The sequence below is a fragment of the Chiloscyllium plagiosum genome, unplaced genomic scaffold, assembly GCF_037043375.1.
Source record: "Chiloscyllium plagiosum isolate Xiang-an unplaced genomic scaffold, Cpla_swu_hap1 HiC_scaffold_15, whole genome shotgun sequence".
Taxonomy (NCBI): Eukaryota; Metazoa; Chordata; class Chondrichthyes; order Orectolobiformes; family Hemiscylliidae; genus Chiloscyllium; species Chiloscyllium plagiosum.
Genome location: NW_028270153.1, coordinates 15,345,988 through 15,365,141, shown reverse-complemented (window position 1 = coordinate 15,365,141; position 19,154 = coordinate 15,345,988). Strand labels below are relative to the sequence as shown.

The 19,154-nt window shown below is 44.6% G+C and overlaps 1 protein-coding gene across 5 annotated transcripts in view; it reads left to right on the top strand.

The window, feature by feature from the left end:
- Window positions 1-19,154, top strand: part of LOC122560261 (protein NDRG3-like) — a 130,996-nt gene that overhangs the window by 103,169 nt on the left and 8,673 nt on the right. For all 5 annotated transcript variants that reach the window (XM_087994763.1, XM_087994764.1, XM_087994765.1 and 2 more), the window contains 3 exons: window positions 2,654-2,701; window positions 3,376-3,411; window positions 8,680-8,731. In XM_087994763.1, the coding sequence (XP_087850889.1) occupies window positions 2,654-2,701; window positions 3,376-3,411; window positions 8,680-8,731 (136 nt within the window). The remainder of the gene's footprint in view (window positions 1-2,653; window positions 2,702-3,375; window positions 3,412-8,679; window positions 8,732-19,154) is intronic.

Sequence of the window (19,154 nt, the reverse complement as noted above, 5' to 3'; positions counted from 1 at the left end):
AGCAAGCTAGCTGGCCTGGGAGTTTGTTCCTTGTTCCAATTTGTTTTGTTATTTTAAATATCAGAATGCTCATGCACATGCCACTGTAACACGGCCAAGGGTTTATTGAGATGCCATATTAGACAATGTGGTCTATGTGATAAGGTACAGCGTACTGTGCAGCTCCACTATGAGAATAGCATGCTATGAATCATTAACTACTTCCACACCTTGGAACTCTGCTTTCTATGCATATGCTCAGTAGATCTACACGTCAAAGGTACATAGAATCTCAGAACACCTACAGTATGGAAGCAGGCCATTCAGCCCATTCACACCGACTCTCTGAAAAGCATCCCACCTAGACCCAATCCCCCTTACCTTATCCCTGTAACTTCACATTTCCCATGCTAATCCACCTGACCTGCACATCTCTGGACTGTGGGAGGAAACCGGAGCACCCGGAGGAAATCCACACAGACACGGGGATAATGTGCAAACTTCACACAGTCGCCCAAGGGTGGGATTGAACTCAGGTCCCTGGCACTGTGAGGCAGCAGTGCTAACCATTGAGCCACTGTGCCGTCCAAGGGAAGTGACATCAGAGTAACAAAGTGGAGTCAGTAAAATATATTAAACTCCTCTAATCATTCTGTTACCATGGTTACATTGCCCTTGTAACCTTCATGATCCTAGTTCTCTCACAGATTCTTCAGGTCATTCTATTCTAATAAATCTGTGAAGAGATTCCCAATGTGATAGACCAGCAGGTCTACCTGATCTGATGAGATAACGTTTACTTTATATCCAATGTTACGTGGAAAGTTATTTGAACTCATTGTGTTGCTCCCTGACAGGAAGAGACAGGGTAAACTATTTCCGCTGTTCAGGGATTCTAGAACTAGGAAGCAGGGTCTAAGAATTAGGGTGAGACCGTTTAGGAGAAATTTTAGGAAGCACTTCTACATGCGAAGGGTGGGAGAGGTTTGGAACTTACTTCCACAAATGGCAGTGGATGCTGGATCAGTTCTTAATTTTAAATTTGAAATAGGTTTTTTTTGTTAAGGAAAGGGATGTGGGCCAAGGGCAGTTGCATGGAGATAGGCCACAGATCAGCCATGATCTCACTGAAAGGTGGAACAGGCTCAAGGGGCTGAATGGCCTACTCCTGTTCCTATGTCTGTCAAGAAGCCCAGAGCATCGAGTACTTTGGCCTTTTTATTCCGCACATGTGTCTTTTTAAAATTCAAGCTTGGTACACGACAAAATCTCTTGCTTAACATGTCCGTAGCTCTGAAGAGGGGTATGAAATGTGCAGCACCATCAGAGTTTGGTCTCAACATTTCTTCCTAACCCCTGCAACAGTTCATAGAATCCCAACAGTGTGGAAGTAGGCCATTTGGCCCAACTGGCCCTCCGAATAGCATTCCAACCAGGTCCATTCCCATTATGGCTTACCCACCTAGTCTGGACACTATAGGCAATTTAGCATGGCCAATCCACTCTAACCTGCACATCTTTAGACTGTGGGAAGAATCCAGAGCAGCAGGGGGAAACCTCATGCAAACACAGGGAGAATGTGCAAACTCCACACAGACAGTCACCCCGAGGCTGGAATTGAAGCCGGGTCCCCTGGTGCTGTGAGGCAGCAGTGCTAAACAATGAGCCACCCAGTTCCAGTTTCATTATAAAGAGGATGTTGAAGCACTGGAGGAAGTGCAAAAAGGATTTGCAAGGATAAAATCAGAACTGCGAAGATATAAATATCAGGAAAGTGGTGCTTTTCCTTTGAAAAGTGCAAAGAAATAACCTAATAAAGTGAAACTGCCTTGATAGAGTCAACATAAGGAAGATATTTCCACATTTTCTTTTATGGGATGTGGTAATTTTTTTTGCAAATCCAACATTTGTTGCCTTCTCCCTAATTGTCCTTGAACTGACCATTTCCTTGAGCAGTTAAGAGTTGACCACATTGCTAGTTATCTGTTGGCCAGACCAAATAAAGATGACAGATTTCCTTCTCCAAGAGACGTTGGTGAACCAGAAGGGTTTTTCCAGCTGTTATTGGTGAGTATCATTGTCATCATCACAGAGATTAGCTTTCAATTCTATATTTATTATATGGAATTTATATTCCACCAGTTACAGTGGGATTATGAACCATTGACTCCAATGTGCCTGAGGTCAGTAGCCCAGCGATGTTACCACTCTGCCACCATCTAACTTTGTTTTTTAAAGCACTTACAGTTGAGGAAGAAATATAACAAAAGGAGAGTGCTAGAATAGATTGGAAGGTAGAACTGAGTATGTAGTATAGGTAATTAAAAAATCAATAAATGGTAACAGCAGAACTAGATGTGCATTTGAAGAAAGAGGATATGATGAGGTGATGCTTCTGACACACTTGCTATTATAATGATTTGAAGCTTTGTAAGTTTCACTTCCACTCTGGCAAAGCACCTATAATGACAGGCAGTATAGGGTTTGGAGCAGTAAGTATTCCAGTCACTAACAAATGGTGCACTATAAGTGGTGTTCATCGATTATATATAGACTATATATATCCTTAATATAGGCTGTATTGCAATCCCCTGTGATGTGCAATTGTGATGTCTCAGGTGCAACTACAGGTTGCTGTTGCTAATCCTGTCCTGCTTTTTCCATTTCACTTCAGGTGGAGTGCAATTCCAGACTAAATCCAACCAACACAACACTGCTGAAGGTGAGATTTCCCTCAAGACCTGCAGGGCTTTCTTCTGCGTGTGTTCAGTGTATTAGAGCATTACACAAATGTAGAATAATTAAAAATAAGCAAATTCATCAAGATCTGCCTCTGATGAGAACATTTCCACCAGGCAGCAACAAGTTTGATTTTGCCTGATCAGTATTCAATCCTACTGTGTAAGTTCACTTGGCGAATATCCCCATCCCTGACTTAATGGCACGGGAAACATCAATGAAGAACAAGCTGAGAGCATTGTCAGGGCTTGCATCCCTGAGGAATTTCTGTGGGGATGTCCTGTGGGGATGAGCCTCCACCAAGCTTCCTGTACGTCAGACAAGATTTCAGTCACGGGGGATTTTCCCATCCGCCTCAGTTTTTCAAACTCTTCTTATCTGCATAGTCAATCAAATACTTACCTAATCCAGATTAACAATCATAGTCGGTGAAACAACACGGTTTGCCTATCGTCCTGGGTGCTCCTTTTACATTTCTTTACATCCTGCAGTAGGATTGTTGAATTGCCAAGTGACTGGAATGTTCTTGATCATTAAGAGATGGGACAGTAATATACAGCAGCAGTTCAAACACTTGTCATGTCTTGCTTTTGATCTGCTGGAAAGACTAGAATCAGGCTGGACTTTTTCAGTAATGTATGGTCTCTTCCTTGACAGATGGCAGATTGTGGAGGACTTCCACAGGTTGTTCAAGTAAGTAGAGTTAATCCTGCCTCTTGCTTACCTTCTCTGGACGTGTTCACTGTTTCTAAGCTGCCTGGGATGAACATTTCTGATCGCGGCCCATTTGGGATGGACATCTGGATTTTGTTTGTAGGTTCTGGTACTTCTGTTTCTCATCCCACTGTTGAACAGGAATAAAAGGTACAAGTAAAGTCGCCATTATCCTACTGGACCACAGGGCGGTCTCTCATTAGACAGAGAAAACTGGTAGTGGTTGAACCTGAGGGTCTCTGCATCTCAGGAGAGGGGAAAGAGATTAAGAAGGAGAATCCTTGATGGCAACCTCAGCTGGTGTGGGAATTGAACCATGCTATTCGCATTACTAACCAGCTCAGCTAACCAGCAGTTATACCTCAATGTTTGAGAGTGAGTCCGTTCGAGATATTAAACGCAAATCTATGCAGCTTGATGTGTACCATCCTTTATTGAAAACAATATTTAATCTCTCAAACAACTGTTGATTTTTCCTTTAATTTCTTCTTTTCCAATCAATTTGTCTCACTTTGCTTTTAACTGGTGTGGTTGTATCTGATGAATGCAGTTCTATCTCATGTGATTTCCCTCATGTGATTGATAATTAGGGATATATTAATGAGATTGATAAAGTATAGACACATCTTGTCTCATGAGACAAGTGATGGGTTCCTCTTAGTGGGCAACATTGCAGGCTGGATCCTACCCTTTGATCTCCTGTGGGTGGACTCAGATTGGCAGACACCTTAAATCTGAGTGCGGAAGGCTCAAAGGAACAGAAGGAAAGAGGGGGAAAGAAACCAAATCATAACAGGAATGTCTCCCTGGTGAATATCCACATAGGGTTGAAGTATGTGAGAGAATGTGAATCCTTTTTTAGAAAAGGCATTGTGACCAAAATATGGTTTCACTTGCCATTACATAGAGAACTCTTCTGAAAACTTGGTCGCTTATTGGTCCATGTTTGGTTTGGAGTGGGGCCATGGGGAGAAAGTTTTCTCCACTGGTGTTCTTTCATAGAAAGAAGGTCTGATTACTTGTAGTTGCCCAGAGGTAGAGCTCTGCAAAGGGCTCGGAGCAAGGGTGCGGAATGCTGAAGGGTTACCTACCTTTTCAGTTGTCTCTCCTTTCCAGTAAGGAGCTGCCTGCAAGCCAACATACTTTCTTACACAACATACACGTGGCTAAAAGGAAGCAAAGAGTTGAAGCTTTTAATCTTGCACTCATCAGAACTCGAAAGCAAGAGACAGAGTTGAGAAGGGAGGCCATTTTATATATCATGAGAAGAAGATGCTGATTGGCTGGACTATCATTGACGTGGAGATACAGCAAGAACAGTTAACTGTTAATCTTAATTCTCAGACCAGGCAGGCTAGATTGTGATTGATCGGGGGTTTAGAGTCGTAGAGATGTACAGCATGGAAACAGACCCTTCGGTCCAACCTGTCCATGCCGACCAGATATCCCAACCCAATCTAGTCCCACCTGCCAGCACCCGGCCCATATCCCTCCAAACCCTTCCTAATCATATACCCATCCAAATGCCTCTTAAATGTTGCAATTGTACCAGCCTCCACCACATCCTCTGGCAGCTCATTCCATATACGTACCACCCTCTGTATGAAAAAGTTGCTCTTTAGGTCTCTTTTATATCTTTCCCCTCTTACCCTAAACCTATGCCCTCTAGTTCTGGACTCCCCGACCCCAGGGAAAAGACTTTGTCTATTTATCCTATCCATGCCCCTCATAATTTTGTAAACCTCTATAAGGTCACCCCTCAGCCTCCGACACTCCTTGGAAAATAGCCTCAGCCTGTTCAGCCTCTCCCTATAGCTCAGATCCTCCAACCCTGGCAACATTCTTGTAAATCTTTTCTGAACCCTTTCAAGTTTCACAACATATAGGAAGGAGACCAGAATTGCACGCAATATTCCAACAGTGGCCTAACCAATGTCCTGTACAGCCACAACATGACCTCCCAACCTCTGTACTCAATACTCTGACCAATAAAGGAAAGCATACCAAACACCTTCTTCACTATCATATCTACCTGCGATTCCACTTTCAAGGAGCGATGAACCTGCACTCCAAGGTCTCTTTGTTCAGCAACACTCCCTAGGACCTTACCATGAAGTGTATAAGTCCTGCTAAGATTTGCTTTCCCAAAATGCAGCACCTCGCATTTATTTGAATTAAACTCCATCTGCCACTTCTCAGCCCATTGGCCCATCTGGTCCAGATCCTGTTGTAATCTGAGGTAACCCTCTTCGCTGTCCACTACACCTCCAATTTTGGTGTCATCTGCAAACTTACTAACTGTACCTCTTATGCTCGCATCCAAATCATTTATGTAAATGACAAAAAGTAGAGGGCCCAGCACCGATCCTTGTGGCACTCCACTGGTCACAGGCCTCCAGTCTGAAAAACAACACTCCACCACCACCCTCTGTCAGTTTGAGCCAGTTCTGTATCCAAATGGCTAGTTCTCCCTGTATTCCATGAGATCTAACCTTGCTAATCGGTCTCCCATGGGGAACCTTGTCGAACACCTTACTGAAGTCCATATAGTTAACATCTATCCCTCTGCCCTCATCAATCGTCTTTGTTACTTCTTCAAAAAACTCAGTCAAGTTTGTGAGACATGATTTCCCACGCACAAAGCCATGTTGACTATCCCAAATCAGTCCTTGCCTTTCCAAATACAAGTACATTCTGTCCCTCAGGATTCCCTCCAACAACTTGCCCACCACCAACGTCAGGCTCACCGGTCTATAGTTCCCTGGCTTGTCTTTACCGCGCTTCTTAAACAGTGGTACCACGTTAGCCAACCTCCAGTATTCCTGCACCTCACCTGTGACTATCGATGATACAAATATCTCAACAAGGGGCCCCGCAATCACTTCTCTAGCTTCCCACAGAGTTCTCGGGTACACCTGATCAGGTCCTGGGAATTTATCCACTTTTAACCGTTTCAAGACATCCAGCACTTCCTCCTCTGTAATATGGACATTTTGCAAGATGTCACCATCTATTTCCCTACAGTCAATATCTTCCATATCCTTTTCTACAGTAAATACTGATGCAAAATACTAATTTAGTATCAACCCCATTTTCTGTGGCTCCACACAAAGGCCGCCTTGCAGATCTTTGAGGGGCCCTATTCTCTCCTTCGGTACCCTTTTGTCCTTAATATATTTGTAAAAACCCTTTGGATTCTCCTTAACTCTATTTGCCAAAGCTATCTCATGTCCCTGTTTTGCCCTCCTGATTTCCCTCTTAAATATACTCCTACTTCCTTTACACTCTTCTAAGGATTCACTCGATCTATCCTGTCTATACCTGACATATGCTTCCTTCTTTTTCTTAACCAAACCCTCAATTTCTTTAGTCATCCAGCATTCCCTATACCTACCAGCCTTCCCTGACAGGAATATACTTTCTCTGGATTCTTGTTATCTCATTTCTGAAGGCTTCCCATTTTCCAGCCATCCCTTTACCTGCGAACATCTGCCTCCAATCAGCTTTCTTGCCTAATACCGTCAAAATTGGCCTTTCTCCAATTTAGAACATCAACTTTTAGATCTGGTCTATCCTATTCCATCAGTATTTTAAAACAAATAGAATTATGGTCGCTGGCCCCAAAGTGCTCCCCCACTGACACCTCAGTCATCTGTTTGCCATGGGGATGCAGCAGAGTTTGGCTTTATTTTTAAAAAGGTGCAATGCATGTACAAATTCCTTTTGCCCCCTTAAAGTAGGAGTCCTGTGTGTATATGTGTATAGCTTTCTAGTATTGTACCTTTTTTCAGTCAAGGACTTAGGGAAGCCAACCAAGTACTGCTGCATCCCAATGGCAACAAGCTGACCAATCCAAAACTACCTGCGTATTCTGAGAATTAAGATTGACAGATATCTGTTCTTGCTGTACCTTCATGCCAGTGATGGCCCAGCTAATCTCATGTTGTGTTTGTGAGATTGTGCACCACCCATATGGAATTGTGCAAGGTCTCTCAAACTCCCATCGCAAAATACTGTGAAAAATCTCTCAAGGACTGACCACAGTCTCTTAATTTGTAATGCATGGGAATTTTGTTTGAGCATAGGCTGAATTTTTTTGCTTGGCCACATGTGCATAGGGTAACTGAAAGGGGCAACTTGCAAGTGAACATTTGGTTCTGCAAGCAGCGTGTTGCATGGCTTAGAAGGGGTGTCAGATACCACACACTGAAATGAGCAGACTGCACTTAATGCTAAACAGCTAGAAGTGATGTTGCTCCACGATTCTTTATCAAACTAATAGCTTCTTGTTTTCCTGACTGTTTTCCAGCCAGTGCTCCTTGCCTGCCTCCTTCCCCGAGGAGATGCTGTCGGGGAGCCATGCTTTACTACTGGCTCCAATCATCATCGAATCCCTACATAATGCAAAGAGGCCATTCGGTCCATCGAGTCTGCACCGACCTTCCAAACAGCATCCCAGCCAGTACCAGTACCCTATCCTATAACCCCATGACCCTACATTCGCCATGGCTAATCCATGTATCCTGCACATAAGCTCATAAGGAGCAGAATCAGGCCATTCAGCCCATCAAGTCTGCTCCGCCATTCGATCATGGCTGATACATTCATCACCCCCATTTTCCTGCCTTCTCCCCATACCCCTTCAACCCATTAGCAATTAACATTATGTCTAACTCCTCCTTGAATTTACTCACTGTCCCAGCATCCACTGCACTTTGGGGTCGCAAATTCTATAGATTCACAACCCTTTGGGAGAAGTAGTTTCTCCTCAACTCTGTTTTAAATTTGCTGCCCCTTATCTTAAGACTAGGACCTCTTGTCCTAAAATACTCCACAAGAGGGGGAATCCACTCCATGTCTATTTTAACCACACCTTTTATCGTCCTGAATACTTCAATTTGATCTCCCCTTATTCTTTGATGATGTGGGAGGGAGCCCACACAGACACGGGAGTAAGGTGAAAACTCACATGGACAGTGCCCCAAGGCTGGAATCGAACCTGGGTCCCTGGTGCTGTGAGGCAGTAGTGCTAACCACTGAGCCACCATCATTCATGGTGGTGAAAGAAGCTATTTGGCACATTGTGTCTGGACTAGCACAGTGCACGTCAAAGCAATGATAGAGCCTTGTTTGGAAAGGGGATGGGGTGAAGGGAGAGGGGGGGAAGGGAGGAGGGGAAAGGAGGAAGGGGGCAAAACTAAGTATGATGATTTAATGATTGTCTGTCTGTCTGTGTTTGCACCCTAGCCTGGAAAGCTGACCGAAGCCTTCAAGTACTTTGTGCAGGGAATGGGTTACAGTAAGTACAACCTCCTGAACCTCAAAGCTGTGATATTCAGTGATTTGTTTTCCAAGCCTGCATTTAGCTATTGTTGGTTCAACGATGGAGAAAGCTGCTTGTTACTGCACAAGGCATTTTGACTTAATGCAGGAATTTCCGACTGGACAGACCCAGGAATCTGGTGTGGTGGGTCATCCTTCAGAATGGAGAATTGGAAAGTGGAGATTTGTTTGGGCAGTTTCCCTGGGTTTCAGTGTTTTGAAGCAGGTTTAACAGTGGACGTCTGAGACCCTTATAGCCCTAAGGGTGCCCTTGTGCGGGAACCATTTGGAATCTCCTGTGCTGTTTCCATAGTAACTGTCCACATGTAACTTTTTAGTTTTATTCAGGATGACAAGGCTTCACATCCCCCACAGGGCAGATCTGTACAGTGTGAGCTTGACATAATTTATTGAATTGATTTCATGAAAGCGTTATATGCCTGTAACTGGTGGAACTTTCAGATTACCATTTCAACTCTGGATACAAAAACATTCAGTCCTGAAGCACTTCAATTAGCATTTGTTTGGAATTAAACCTTGCACCACAGGATGGAGTAATTCAGCCCTGATGGTCTGGCCAGCCCTCATTCTGAACACAAATCAGAATAAATCTTTTTAGCAGACGCTTCTAATCTTGTTTCTCACAGATACTTATCTGTGTTCTCCTTAAATGAATCAATCATTTCAACTGTACTCTTCAGGTATCATATTTCACTCTAACCATTCTCTGAAAGACCTTTCTCCTGAACTCCTGTTTCGTGGGAAGCCCCCGTTTCGTCTTGATCCTATCAATGGGCTATCAAATCCTTGCAGCATTTTCAAGATTTTTCTTCATCAGTTTTTGTTTGTTTTGTATCTTCATATATTTTCCCCTCCCCCTCCTCTCCTTCCTCTCTTCCTCTTCCCCTCTGCCCTTTCTCTTCCTTCCCTTCCTCCCCTTCCCCACTTCCCTCTGCCCCTTCCCCTCCTGTCCCTTCCCCCTGCCCCTTCCCTTCCTTCTCTTCCTCCCCTTCCCCTCTTCTCCCTGCTCCTTCCCCTCCTCCCACTCTCCTCCTCCTCTTCCCCTCTGCCCTTTCCCTTCCTTCCCCTCTTCTCCCTGCTCCTTCCCCTCCTCCCACACCCCTCCTCCTCTTCCCCTCCGCCCTTTCCTTTCCTTCCCTTCCTCTCCTTCCCATCCTCCCCTTCCCCTCCTGCCCCCTTCCTCCCATCCCCTCCTACACCCTTCCTCCCCCTCCCCCCAATCCCCTTCTCCTCCCCTTTCCCTACCATCGTCCGTCTTCCTTCCTTCCCCTCCTCCCCATCCCTGCTCCACCTTTCTCCCCTCCCCTTCCGCCCTTTCCCTCCTCTCCTTCCTTCCTCCCCTCCCCATCTTCCTCCCCTTCCCCTCCTCCCTGCTTCCTCCTCTTTCCTGCCCCCACCTCTCCTCTCCTTCTCCTCTCCCCCTTTCTCCTCTCCCTTGCTCCTCCCTCCTCCTCCTCCCACTCCCCTTTCCCCTCTCCCTGTCACTCCTTCCTTCCCTTCCTTCCTCTCCTCTCCCATCCCCTTCTCCCGCCACTTCCCCACCCCCTCTGGTTTGCCCTTGTAAAAGTTATATTTTTCGGCCCTCCAGTGTTTTGATATCCATTGTGTTTATTTCACATCAAAGTAAGGCGCTTATGATTTCCTGAGATTCACTTCTTTTGCACTGCCTGATGGGTCATGGAATCAGACTTGGGATAACTGTCAGTGTTTCTTACAGCACCAAACACTGTCAATCTGCCCAGATTATGTGTTGCCTTTTTCTCAATCTGCTCAGTGGTTCCTTGGGCTACTCTGAGCAGTCTTAAGTACCCCACCTTGGGAAGGCCTGTAGGGGCTGCAGTGTAGGCTTACCATGATGAGACCTCCACTTCAATGGTTAAATTAGGAAGAACAATGACACAAAATAGGTTTATATTCCTTCGAATTTAGAAGGTTCAAAATCATGATTTTGATTTCATTTTTTTAGGATATTATGAAAACAGATGCAAAATGTTTCCATTGTCTAGAACAAGATACATGCCTATAAAAGAAATGAGAACAAATTGGTCATAGAATCCCGACAGAGTGGGAGCAGGCCATTCGGCCCACACAACCCCCCCCTACCAATCCCCGTAATTAGATTAGATTACTTACAGTGTGGAAACAGGCCCTTCGGCCCAACAAGTCCACACCGACCCATCGAAGCGCACCCACCCAGACCCATTCCCCTACGTTTACCTCTGCACATACACTGTAGGCAATTTAGACGGCCAATTCACCTAACCTGCACATTTTTGGTCTGTGGGAGGAAACCAGAGCACCCGGAGGAAACCCACGCAGACACAGGGAGAATGTGCAAACTCCACACAGTCACCTGAGACAGAAATTGAAGCCGGGTCTCTGGCGCTGTGAGGCAGCAATGCTAACCACTGTGCCATCCTGTAATCCTGCATTTCCTGTGGCTAATCTACCTAACCTGCATATTACATGTAATTTAGCACAGCCAGTTCACCTAACCAGCACACTTTGGACTGTGGGAGGAAGCACACACAGACATGGGGAGAGCGTGCAAACTCCGCACAGTCAATCACCCAAGGGTGGGATTGAACCCAGGTCGCTGGTCTTATGAGGCAGCAGTGTTGACCTCTGAGCCACCGTGCTGCCCTTTTCAAAAGTGAAATTAAGGGAAACTGTTCTATATGCAAAGGGTAGTAGATGTTTAGAACCCTGTTCTACAAATGGCCATTAGTGCTCGATCATATGTTAACAAAAGACTTACAAATTCTGATTTTAAAATAAGCAAAGAAATTAGCAGGTAGAGAGCAAAGTTAGAATTAAGGCAACAGATCAGAACAGGTTCAAAGCACTAAAGTAGCTTCCTTCTCCTTCCATAATCCTATATCTTCTGTTGCTGGCTCATTTAAGTTTATAATTTGTGTTCAACAGACGTTTCTGTATAGCCCCTTAGTGTTTCTGTGTGGTGTTGTCAATTCTGAATGGTGAACCGTGAGATAATAAACCAGTGTTGTACACAGGCCTCTTTACCCCTGTCTGACCCAGGGGTCCTGGAGCTTGCTGCGCTTTTATTCCAGCTTTTTTGCTTTGAGGAAGTGGAGGGGAGTTTCTTAAATGTCAATTTCTGTCAGGTATTTGTATTTATGATTCAGAAATGAGGGGGAGAATCCAGTCCCAATAATGTAAGTATTGCATTAAATTGTTAGGTTACTCCTCAGCTTCAACTGTGCAGGAGTGAGGTGTGAACTAACTGTCCCCATTCCTGTCTCGTTTACAGTGTTTCCAAGTCATTGTAAGTACTTGTAGCAATGGGCTTGAATGTCTGCATGCTCTGGGATGGAGTCTCTTACTCAGTGCTTCTGTTTTACTAGGGAAACAGCCCTGGGGTTTCCTTTCGAGTGGAAAAAGAAAAGACCCAGTATCAATTGAATAGAAACTCTCAGAAATTTGAGTTTGTAATAATCTCCCAGTTGACTGTTAGCCCTTTGATCGTCTCATAACTTCAAAGCTTTCCAATTCAGACCTAAAATCTGATTGATAATTGCTCCCGGTTCAACTCTCAGTCCAGGATTTGAAGCACATTTTCCAATGCTTGTATTTGTTCTGATTTAGGATCATAGATTCATAGAGAGGTACAACATGGAAACAGACCCTTCAGTCCAACTTGTCTGTGGGGTGAATTGGGACCTTAATAACATGCCATTTTATTCTGTGCACTTTGCAAAATCTCACCTGTGAAAATACATGATAGCCAGACCGAAAAAGAGACTTCCTTTTATTCATTGGAATGTGGGCTTTGTTGACGAGGCCAGTCAGTATTTGTTATCAGTTCCTCAAATGTGTGAGTGAGTGGCTTGCTGGGCCATTTCAGACAATTGTTAAAACCCAACAACGTTGGGTCTGGAGTCACACGTAGGCCAGGCAAGGTAAAGATGGCAGATTTCCTTCCTTGAAGGACATTAGTGAGCCAGATGGAGTTTACAGCCATCAGTGACAGATTGGTCTTGGTCACCATCACCGAGATTAACTTTCAATTCCAGATTTCACTCATTGAATTCATGTTTCACCAGCTTCCTTGTTGGGAGTTGAGCCCATGTACTGAAATAATTAACTGGGTCTCCTGGATTACTGGGTTCAGTGACATTGCCGCAATCTCCCCACTGTTCATTCTTTTGTTTCCGATTTTGTGAGATAAAACCATACATTTTTAGGAGGAGGCCAATCGGCCCAGCCAGTCTTTGCCAGCCCTTTTTGAAAGTCCAATCCCTGTAAATTATTCTGTTTCAAATATAAATCCAATTCCAATTATCCCCTCTGGATAAGGAGTTTGTTGAATCTGATATAAATTTGGAATCTGCCTTGCTTGTAGTTAAGACCCTTTGAGTTTGTATTTTACCTGGGCAATTCTCGAATTTAATAAGCTCACTTGGCAATGAGCTGTTCTTGCCTCCTCTGACTATTCATCAATATTTCAACAAAGAGCGCACAGTTCTTTTGAAATTAGCCCACTATATAGGGAAATGTTCACTTGCATTGCAGTGAGATGTATAGCCACAAATCTCCTGGGACTTACACCCAGACCAACTGAGCTTTGAAAATGCGTGAGGTCCAGGAAAGGATGTTTTGACCAGCTTCTGGTCGCTACCTTCCGCACCCTGCTGGAAATAGGATGTATAGACACTGGGTTTGGCTGTGATCCCTCTCATTGCTGAATAGTTTCGCAGGCACTCACTGGTAAAGAAAATGTATTGGAGAGGCAGCTGCAGTCAGTAACGCTACGTAGTCCAGAAAGGAGCCCAAACATTTAAAAGTGCAATAAATTGTGAAGGAGGTGTTTAATGCAAAATACCATAAAATGGCTTTCTGACTGATGGGATAAAAGTGCCACCCTTTCGATGTCCAGTTTCTCTAACATGATCAAATTTGAAGCATGAATAATTTAAATCTCCTTCCTAAGATTGGTTCATTTGGTAATTTCCCTCGTTAAGGTTTAAATTCAGGCCTGTAATTAATCCAGAGAAGTGGAATACTATGCTGGAGGCTTTTAATACTGGAGACCGACTTCCCACTGGAAACCCTAAGGCTCTTCCCCCTTTTTGACATGGTATGTTCCTCACGTCAGCCTCGGCAACAGGAATAGACACAGCACCCAGAGGCTGAACCGAGTGTGATGCTTGCCATTGATGGTCTGACTGAGACTGCAGTTTGCTGCATGGGACAGAGAGTACACATGTAGCTTTGTTCTTATTCTGCCTGATTAAACTCGCACACGCACCCTCCAACCCCAGGCTCTTTCACTGCCTGACCAGCAAAGGATCAGAGAACTTTAGGCAAAGTGCAAACTGCAGCACCGAGAGGTATTTCCAATTCATTACGTCTGTCTGTTGTGTAACTTCTGAGAAGCATTTAATGTAAAGACTTTGTGGAAGGGATGAGGAGGTTTAGTTAAAAAATGCATACATTTCACCCGCAATGACACGCTCCATTCCTAACATCTTCCCCCAGTACCCCCCCCAGCATACAACATGCACAGTCTATATTCACCAAGGCCTCTGTATAAGACCACACTACAAACTGGGAATGAAAATATGTAATATTTACTTTAATCTTAAAAACATCAATTAAATGACCCCTTAATGTCCTATAATACGTTAGTATACAGAGGAACCTCGATTATCCGGCATTCGAATATCAGATTATCCGGCAAGATCGCGAGGTCCCGATGCTCGGCTAAACTGCTATCCGGCATTCCATTATCCAGAATCTGATTGACCAAACTAAATAATCACCACCTGTGTCCTTCGGATAATCAAGGTTTCAACAATATTCAACAGTACCGAGGAATTCAAACCTCCTCCTCTCAGTGGGGAAAAAAAAACTGCAGATGCTGGAAACCAGATTCTGGATTAGTGGTGCTGGAAGAGCACAGCAGTTCAGGCAGCATCCAAGGAGCTTCGAAATAGACGTTTCGGGCAAAAGCCCTTCATCAGGGTTTTTGCCCGAAACATCTACTTCGAAGCTCCTTGGATGCTGCCTGAACTGCTGTGCTCTTCCAGCACCACTAATCCACCTCCCCCTCTCAGTACCTGGTGTCACATCCTGACAATTAGAAATGTTCCCCTTACCCACATCCTAAGTGTCAATTAACTCATTTAAATAAGGTGGTGAGAGGATGAAGTTATGACACGGACAAGATTGGAATTCCTTGCTATTGTTGATTATTGTTCATTCATACCAATGTATTATGGAAAATTAAGGGGTCATTTAATTGATGTTTTTAAGGTCATTGAGATCAGGCAGAGAGAGGAACTAATGTTAGAATAAAGTCTTTCAGGGTGATGTCAGAAAGCAGTCCATCACACAAGTGCTGTTGAAAATTTGGAACTTTATTCTTTCCAAGAGGCTGTTTTAAAATGGGGTTCAATTGAAAACTACAATTGATATTCTGAATTACACAACCACATGGTGGGTAGATGCTGCTGGGATACGGATTTGATTGGATACTGCTGAAAAGGGGGATATTTCGTTGAAGCTTTTTGTCTTGTGTTCATCAGGAAAAATGCAAGAATGCCAAATTTCAAATGAAGACAACAATTTATACCTCAGAAGGAAAGGGTGGGTGGCAAGTCAACTCTGATTGGCTGAGTTAATGCCCTGGCAAAAGCCAAAAGAAACTGTAGGTTTGGTCTATAAGAACAGCCTATAGACCCCTCTGCACGTCCAGTGCAAAGTTTAAACATATTTACTTTGTAGAGAAGGTGTCTTGAGTCTGAATGTATGTCACTTGCCAAAAGCTTCAACGAAATATTTCTCTATTCGGTCGTATTCAAGTTGTGAACTAACAACTGCTTAATTGAATGGAGGAGCAGGCTTGGAGAGATAAACACCTACTTGAGTTGCCAAGACCCTAGAAGAGGATTTAAGTTAGTCAAAGAGAATGAGGCACCAGACCTCCACAAGTCATGTGACAAATAGTTCCCTTGAGGTGGGTGCAGATGATAGAGTCCTCCTTAACTGTGCCAGTCTTCCTCCCTTCAACCCCGGGGGTCTCCGGGCACCACTGGAAGAATCAGTGGGAAACTCACTGAAAGAATTAGCCAAACTTTGCCGAGCAGGTGGTGACTGGTCAGAAGGATTGTCAGATCGAGATCCCGCCCTGCCAGTTCCCTGGGGATATTGAGGGAGAAGGGGGCAGAGTGGAGTTTCAGGCCAGTGCTTGACCTTCTTATTGTGTACGAGTATGTAGAATTCCCACAAGTTGACTAGAAACATCATGCTGTCACTTAAATGGTAAAACCCTCACTGAGATGTAAAGCATCAGCTCGTTTTAACGAGAATCTGAATGACAGCTAAAATAATGAACTAGCTAGACAAGCAGGGGGCTGGGAGAACACAGCAAGCCAGGCAGCATCAGGAGGGGCAGGCAGGAGGCTGGGAGAACACAGCAAGGCAGGCAGTATCAGGAGGTGGAGAAGTCGACGTTTCAGGTGGAAACCTTCTTCAGGACTGGGGGTGGGGGAAGAGGAGCTGCAGATAAAGGGGGTGGGGGGTAGGGTGGTGAGGTGAGGATAGGTAAAGACAGGCAGAAAGTATGACCTGATTGGTCAATGGGAGGAATGAAACTGGTTAGTAGATTCCAGCATCTGCAGTTCTTTTCTCTCTAAGCGAAATAATGAACAATGCAGGATGGAAGATTGAAATCATTATCACTTGAGTAATTTCACTTCCATTTCATGCTAAGCATTCTCTCTCTCTCTCTCTCACACACACACACACAGGCACACATGTGCACACATACGGTGTGTTTAAACTTATGATGAGAGTTACACACAGACAAATAATTTACTGGAATCGTCGCTTTAGCACGGAGTGAAAAGTCTTGCTTTGTGCCACACCAGACTCAGCCCATCGCCCAGCCCTAGTCGTTGGCTGTCGAGAATTATGTCATTGATTGTTCTGTGAATTTCGACATCCACAATGGGCTGTACTGCACCATCAAAAGTTGTCTTTCCGCCACCAAATCACCTGTGTTTCAGAGTAAAGCTGTGTGGGGTTTTTTGTGACACGGTCGATCCTGTTCACTTGCTCCTTCACTCACCCTCACTTGAAGCCCACTCGTATCTCAGTTGACGTTGGTCTTGATCTCAGGTTTTTCACTGAGCAGTTGTGCATGTGTTACCCGCACACCCCGACTGGTTTAATCAAAGTTGTAGCAGGTGGCTTCCAAGGCATTTCAGTGTGTATTGTTGAGGGGGGCAGTCCATTTGCCCTGGACTTGTGTTCTCCTGCTTCAGTTCCAGGACACTGGCTAATGTTCAGTAATTACTTGTTCATGCAAGTGCATGTTTGTAGAAAAGCAGCTACTTGCTGAGTAGAGGCTGAATGTGCTTTGAAGGACGACATCACGGTTGAATGATGCAACACTGGAGGAGGCCACTCAGCCCACAATGTCTGTGCCAGCATATTACTCAGATTGGACCTCAATGGGCTCTGCTTCACTCTTGTCAGTGGTGGGTTCTCACACGTGCTTCAGTTTGTCCTGATTTGAGCTTCTCCTGCTTGCAACAAACCCGAGAATGTCGTTTTTGACCATTGATGACAAGTAATGGCGGTCAAGATGCATGTTTCTGAAATAATAGACTTTCGAAAAATGCTTTATCACGTACGGCACCCTCTGGCTGTGTTTTGCAATGAGCAGGTGTGGTGTGAGTGACAGTCGGAAAAAACTAAAGTAACTCACAATAAAAAATCTTTTTGATGGTAACAAGTGAACACAGCAGGGTGTCACTTCCTACAGCGCTGTGTAACGCAGGAGAAAGCTTCATCTTCATCCTTTTTATTTCCTACACTCTCACACCTTGTAAGCCATTTTCTCACACTCTCACCCAACCCCAGTTCCACAGTCTCTTTCTGCCCCTCATCTTCTTTCTCACTCTCTACTGACCCACTTTCTCTCCCCTCCCTCTCCCTCCCTATCCCGATTTCCCCAGTCTAGTCCTTTCCCCTGACACACACAGTTCCAGTTTCCAGCTGTTGCTCAGGTCACCCTCCATCAGTTTCCCTGCTTTCCCCCATTCCACCTTCTCATCAATACCTCTGATCCCGCCCAAAATTCTTAGTCCTATTCCACCAACCCACCTTCTCCAACCTTCAGTTTTTCCCCCTTCCCTTCCTCAGACTCACTCTCTGCTCTGACTCCTATTTCTCCAAAACGCTGTAAAGAATTGAGTGGCTGGAGTGTTTTGGACTCTGCTTTGGAAGTAAACTGGGAAGTGGGGAACTGAATAAACGTATTGCGGATCAGTTATTGAACTCCCCTCATGGGATACAGTTATTCTTAAATTGCTCCCTGGTACAACTTTTGGAATGGAGCCACCAGTGTATTAAGGTAAAGGTAACACTGCCAAGGTCCCAGAGGCCCATAGGGCTGCTGTCTCACTAGAGAGAGTGATGACTGATGGAGAATTTAAACTGAGGGTCTCCATATTCGGGCAAGGAGCAAGGTTGAGATGGTAGGATTTTCATGGGATCCTCAGCTGGTACGGGAATTGAAGCTACGCTACGTTGGAAGCTTGCCAACTGAGCTAACTGACCCCGAAACAGAGAGTTTGTGAAACCAGAAAGTACCCAGCTCGAACCCATTTGGTTGGTCTCAGCTGATTATAAGTAGATTCTGTGCAGTCGTCATCCAGATTGGAGACAGAAATACGCTTAGGGTTCCCATTCATTTGTACGAACCTCACTAAATAAGTCGTACAGCATGGAAACAGATGCTTCAGTCCAACTAGTCCACGCCTACCAAGTTTCCCAAACTAAACTAGTCCCACTTGCCTGTGTTTGGCCCATATCCCTCTAAACCTTTCCTATTCATCTACCTGTCCAAATGTCTTTTAAATGTTGTAACTGCACCTGCATCTACCACTTCCTCTGGCAGTTCATTCCACACATGAACCACCCTCTGTGGGAAAAATTTGCCCCTCAGGTTCCTTTTAAATCTTTCTCCTCTCGCCTTAAAAATAGGCCTCCTAGTTTTGAATTCTCCCACCCTAGGGAAAAGTCCTTTGCTATTCACCTTGTCCATGATCTTCATGATTTTATAAACCTTCTGTAAAGTCATTCCTCCACCTCCTATGCTCCAGGAAGAAAAGCCCCAGCCTATTCAGTTTCTGTCTAACTCAAACCCTCCATTCCTGCAACATTGTGCTAAATCCTTTCTGAACCCTCTCTAATTTAGTAATATCCTTCCAATAGCAGGCCGACCAGGGTGCACATAGTACTCCAGGAGAGGCCTCAACATGATTTCCCAACTCCTATACTCAAAGTTCTGAATGAAGGCAAGTGTGCAAAATGCCTTCTTAACCCCCTGTCCATCTGTGATGCAGCTG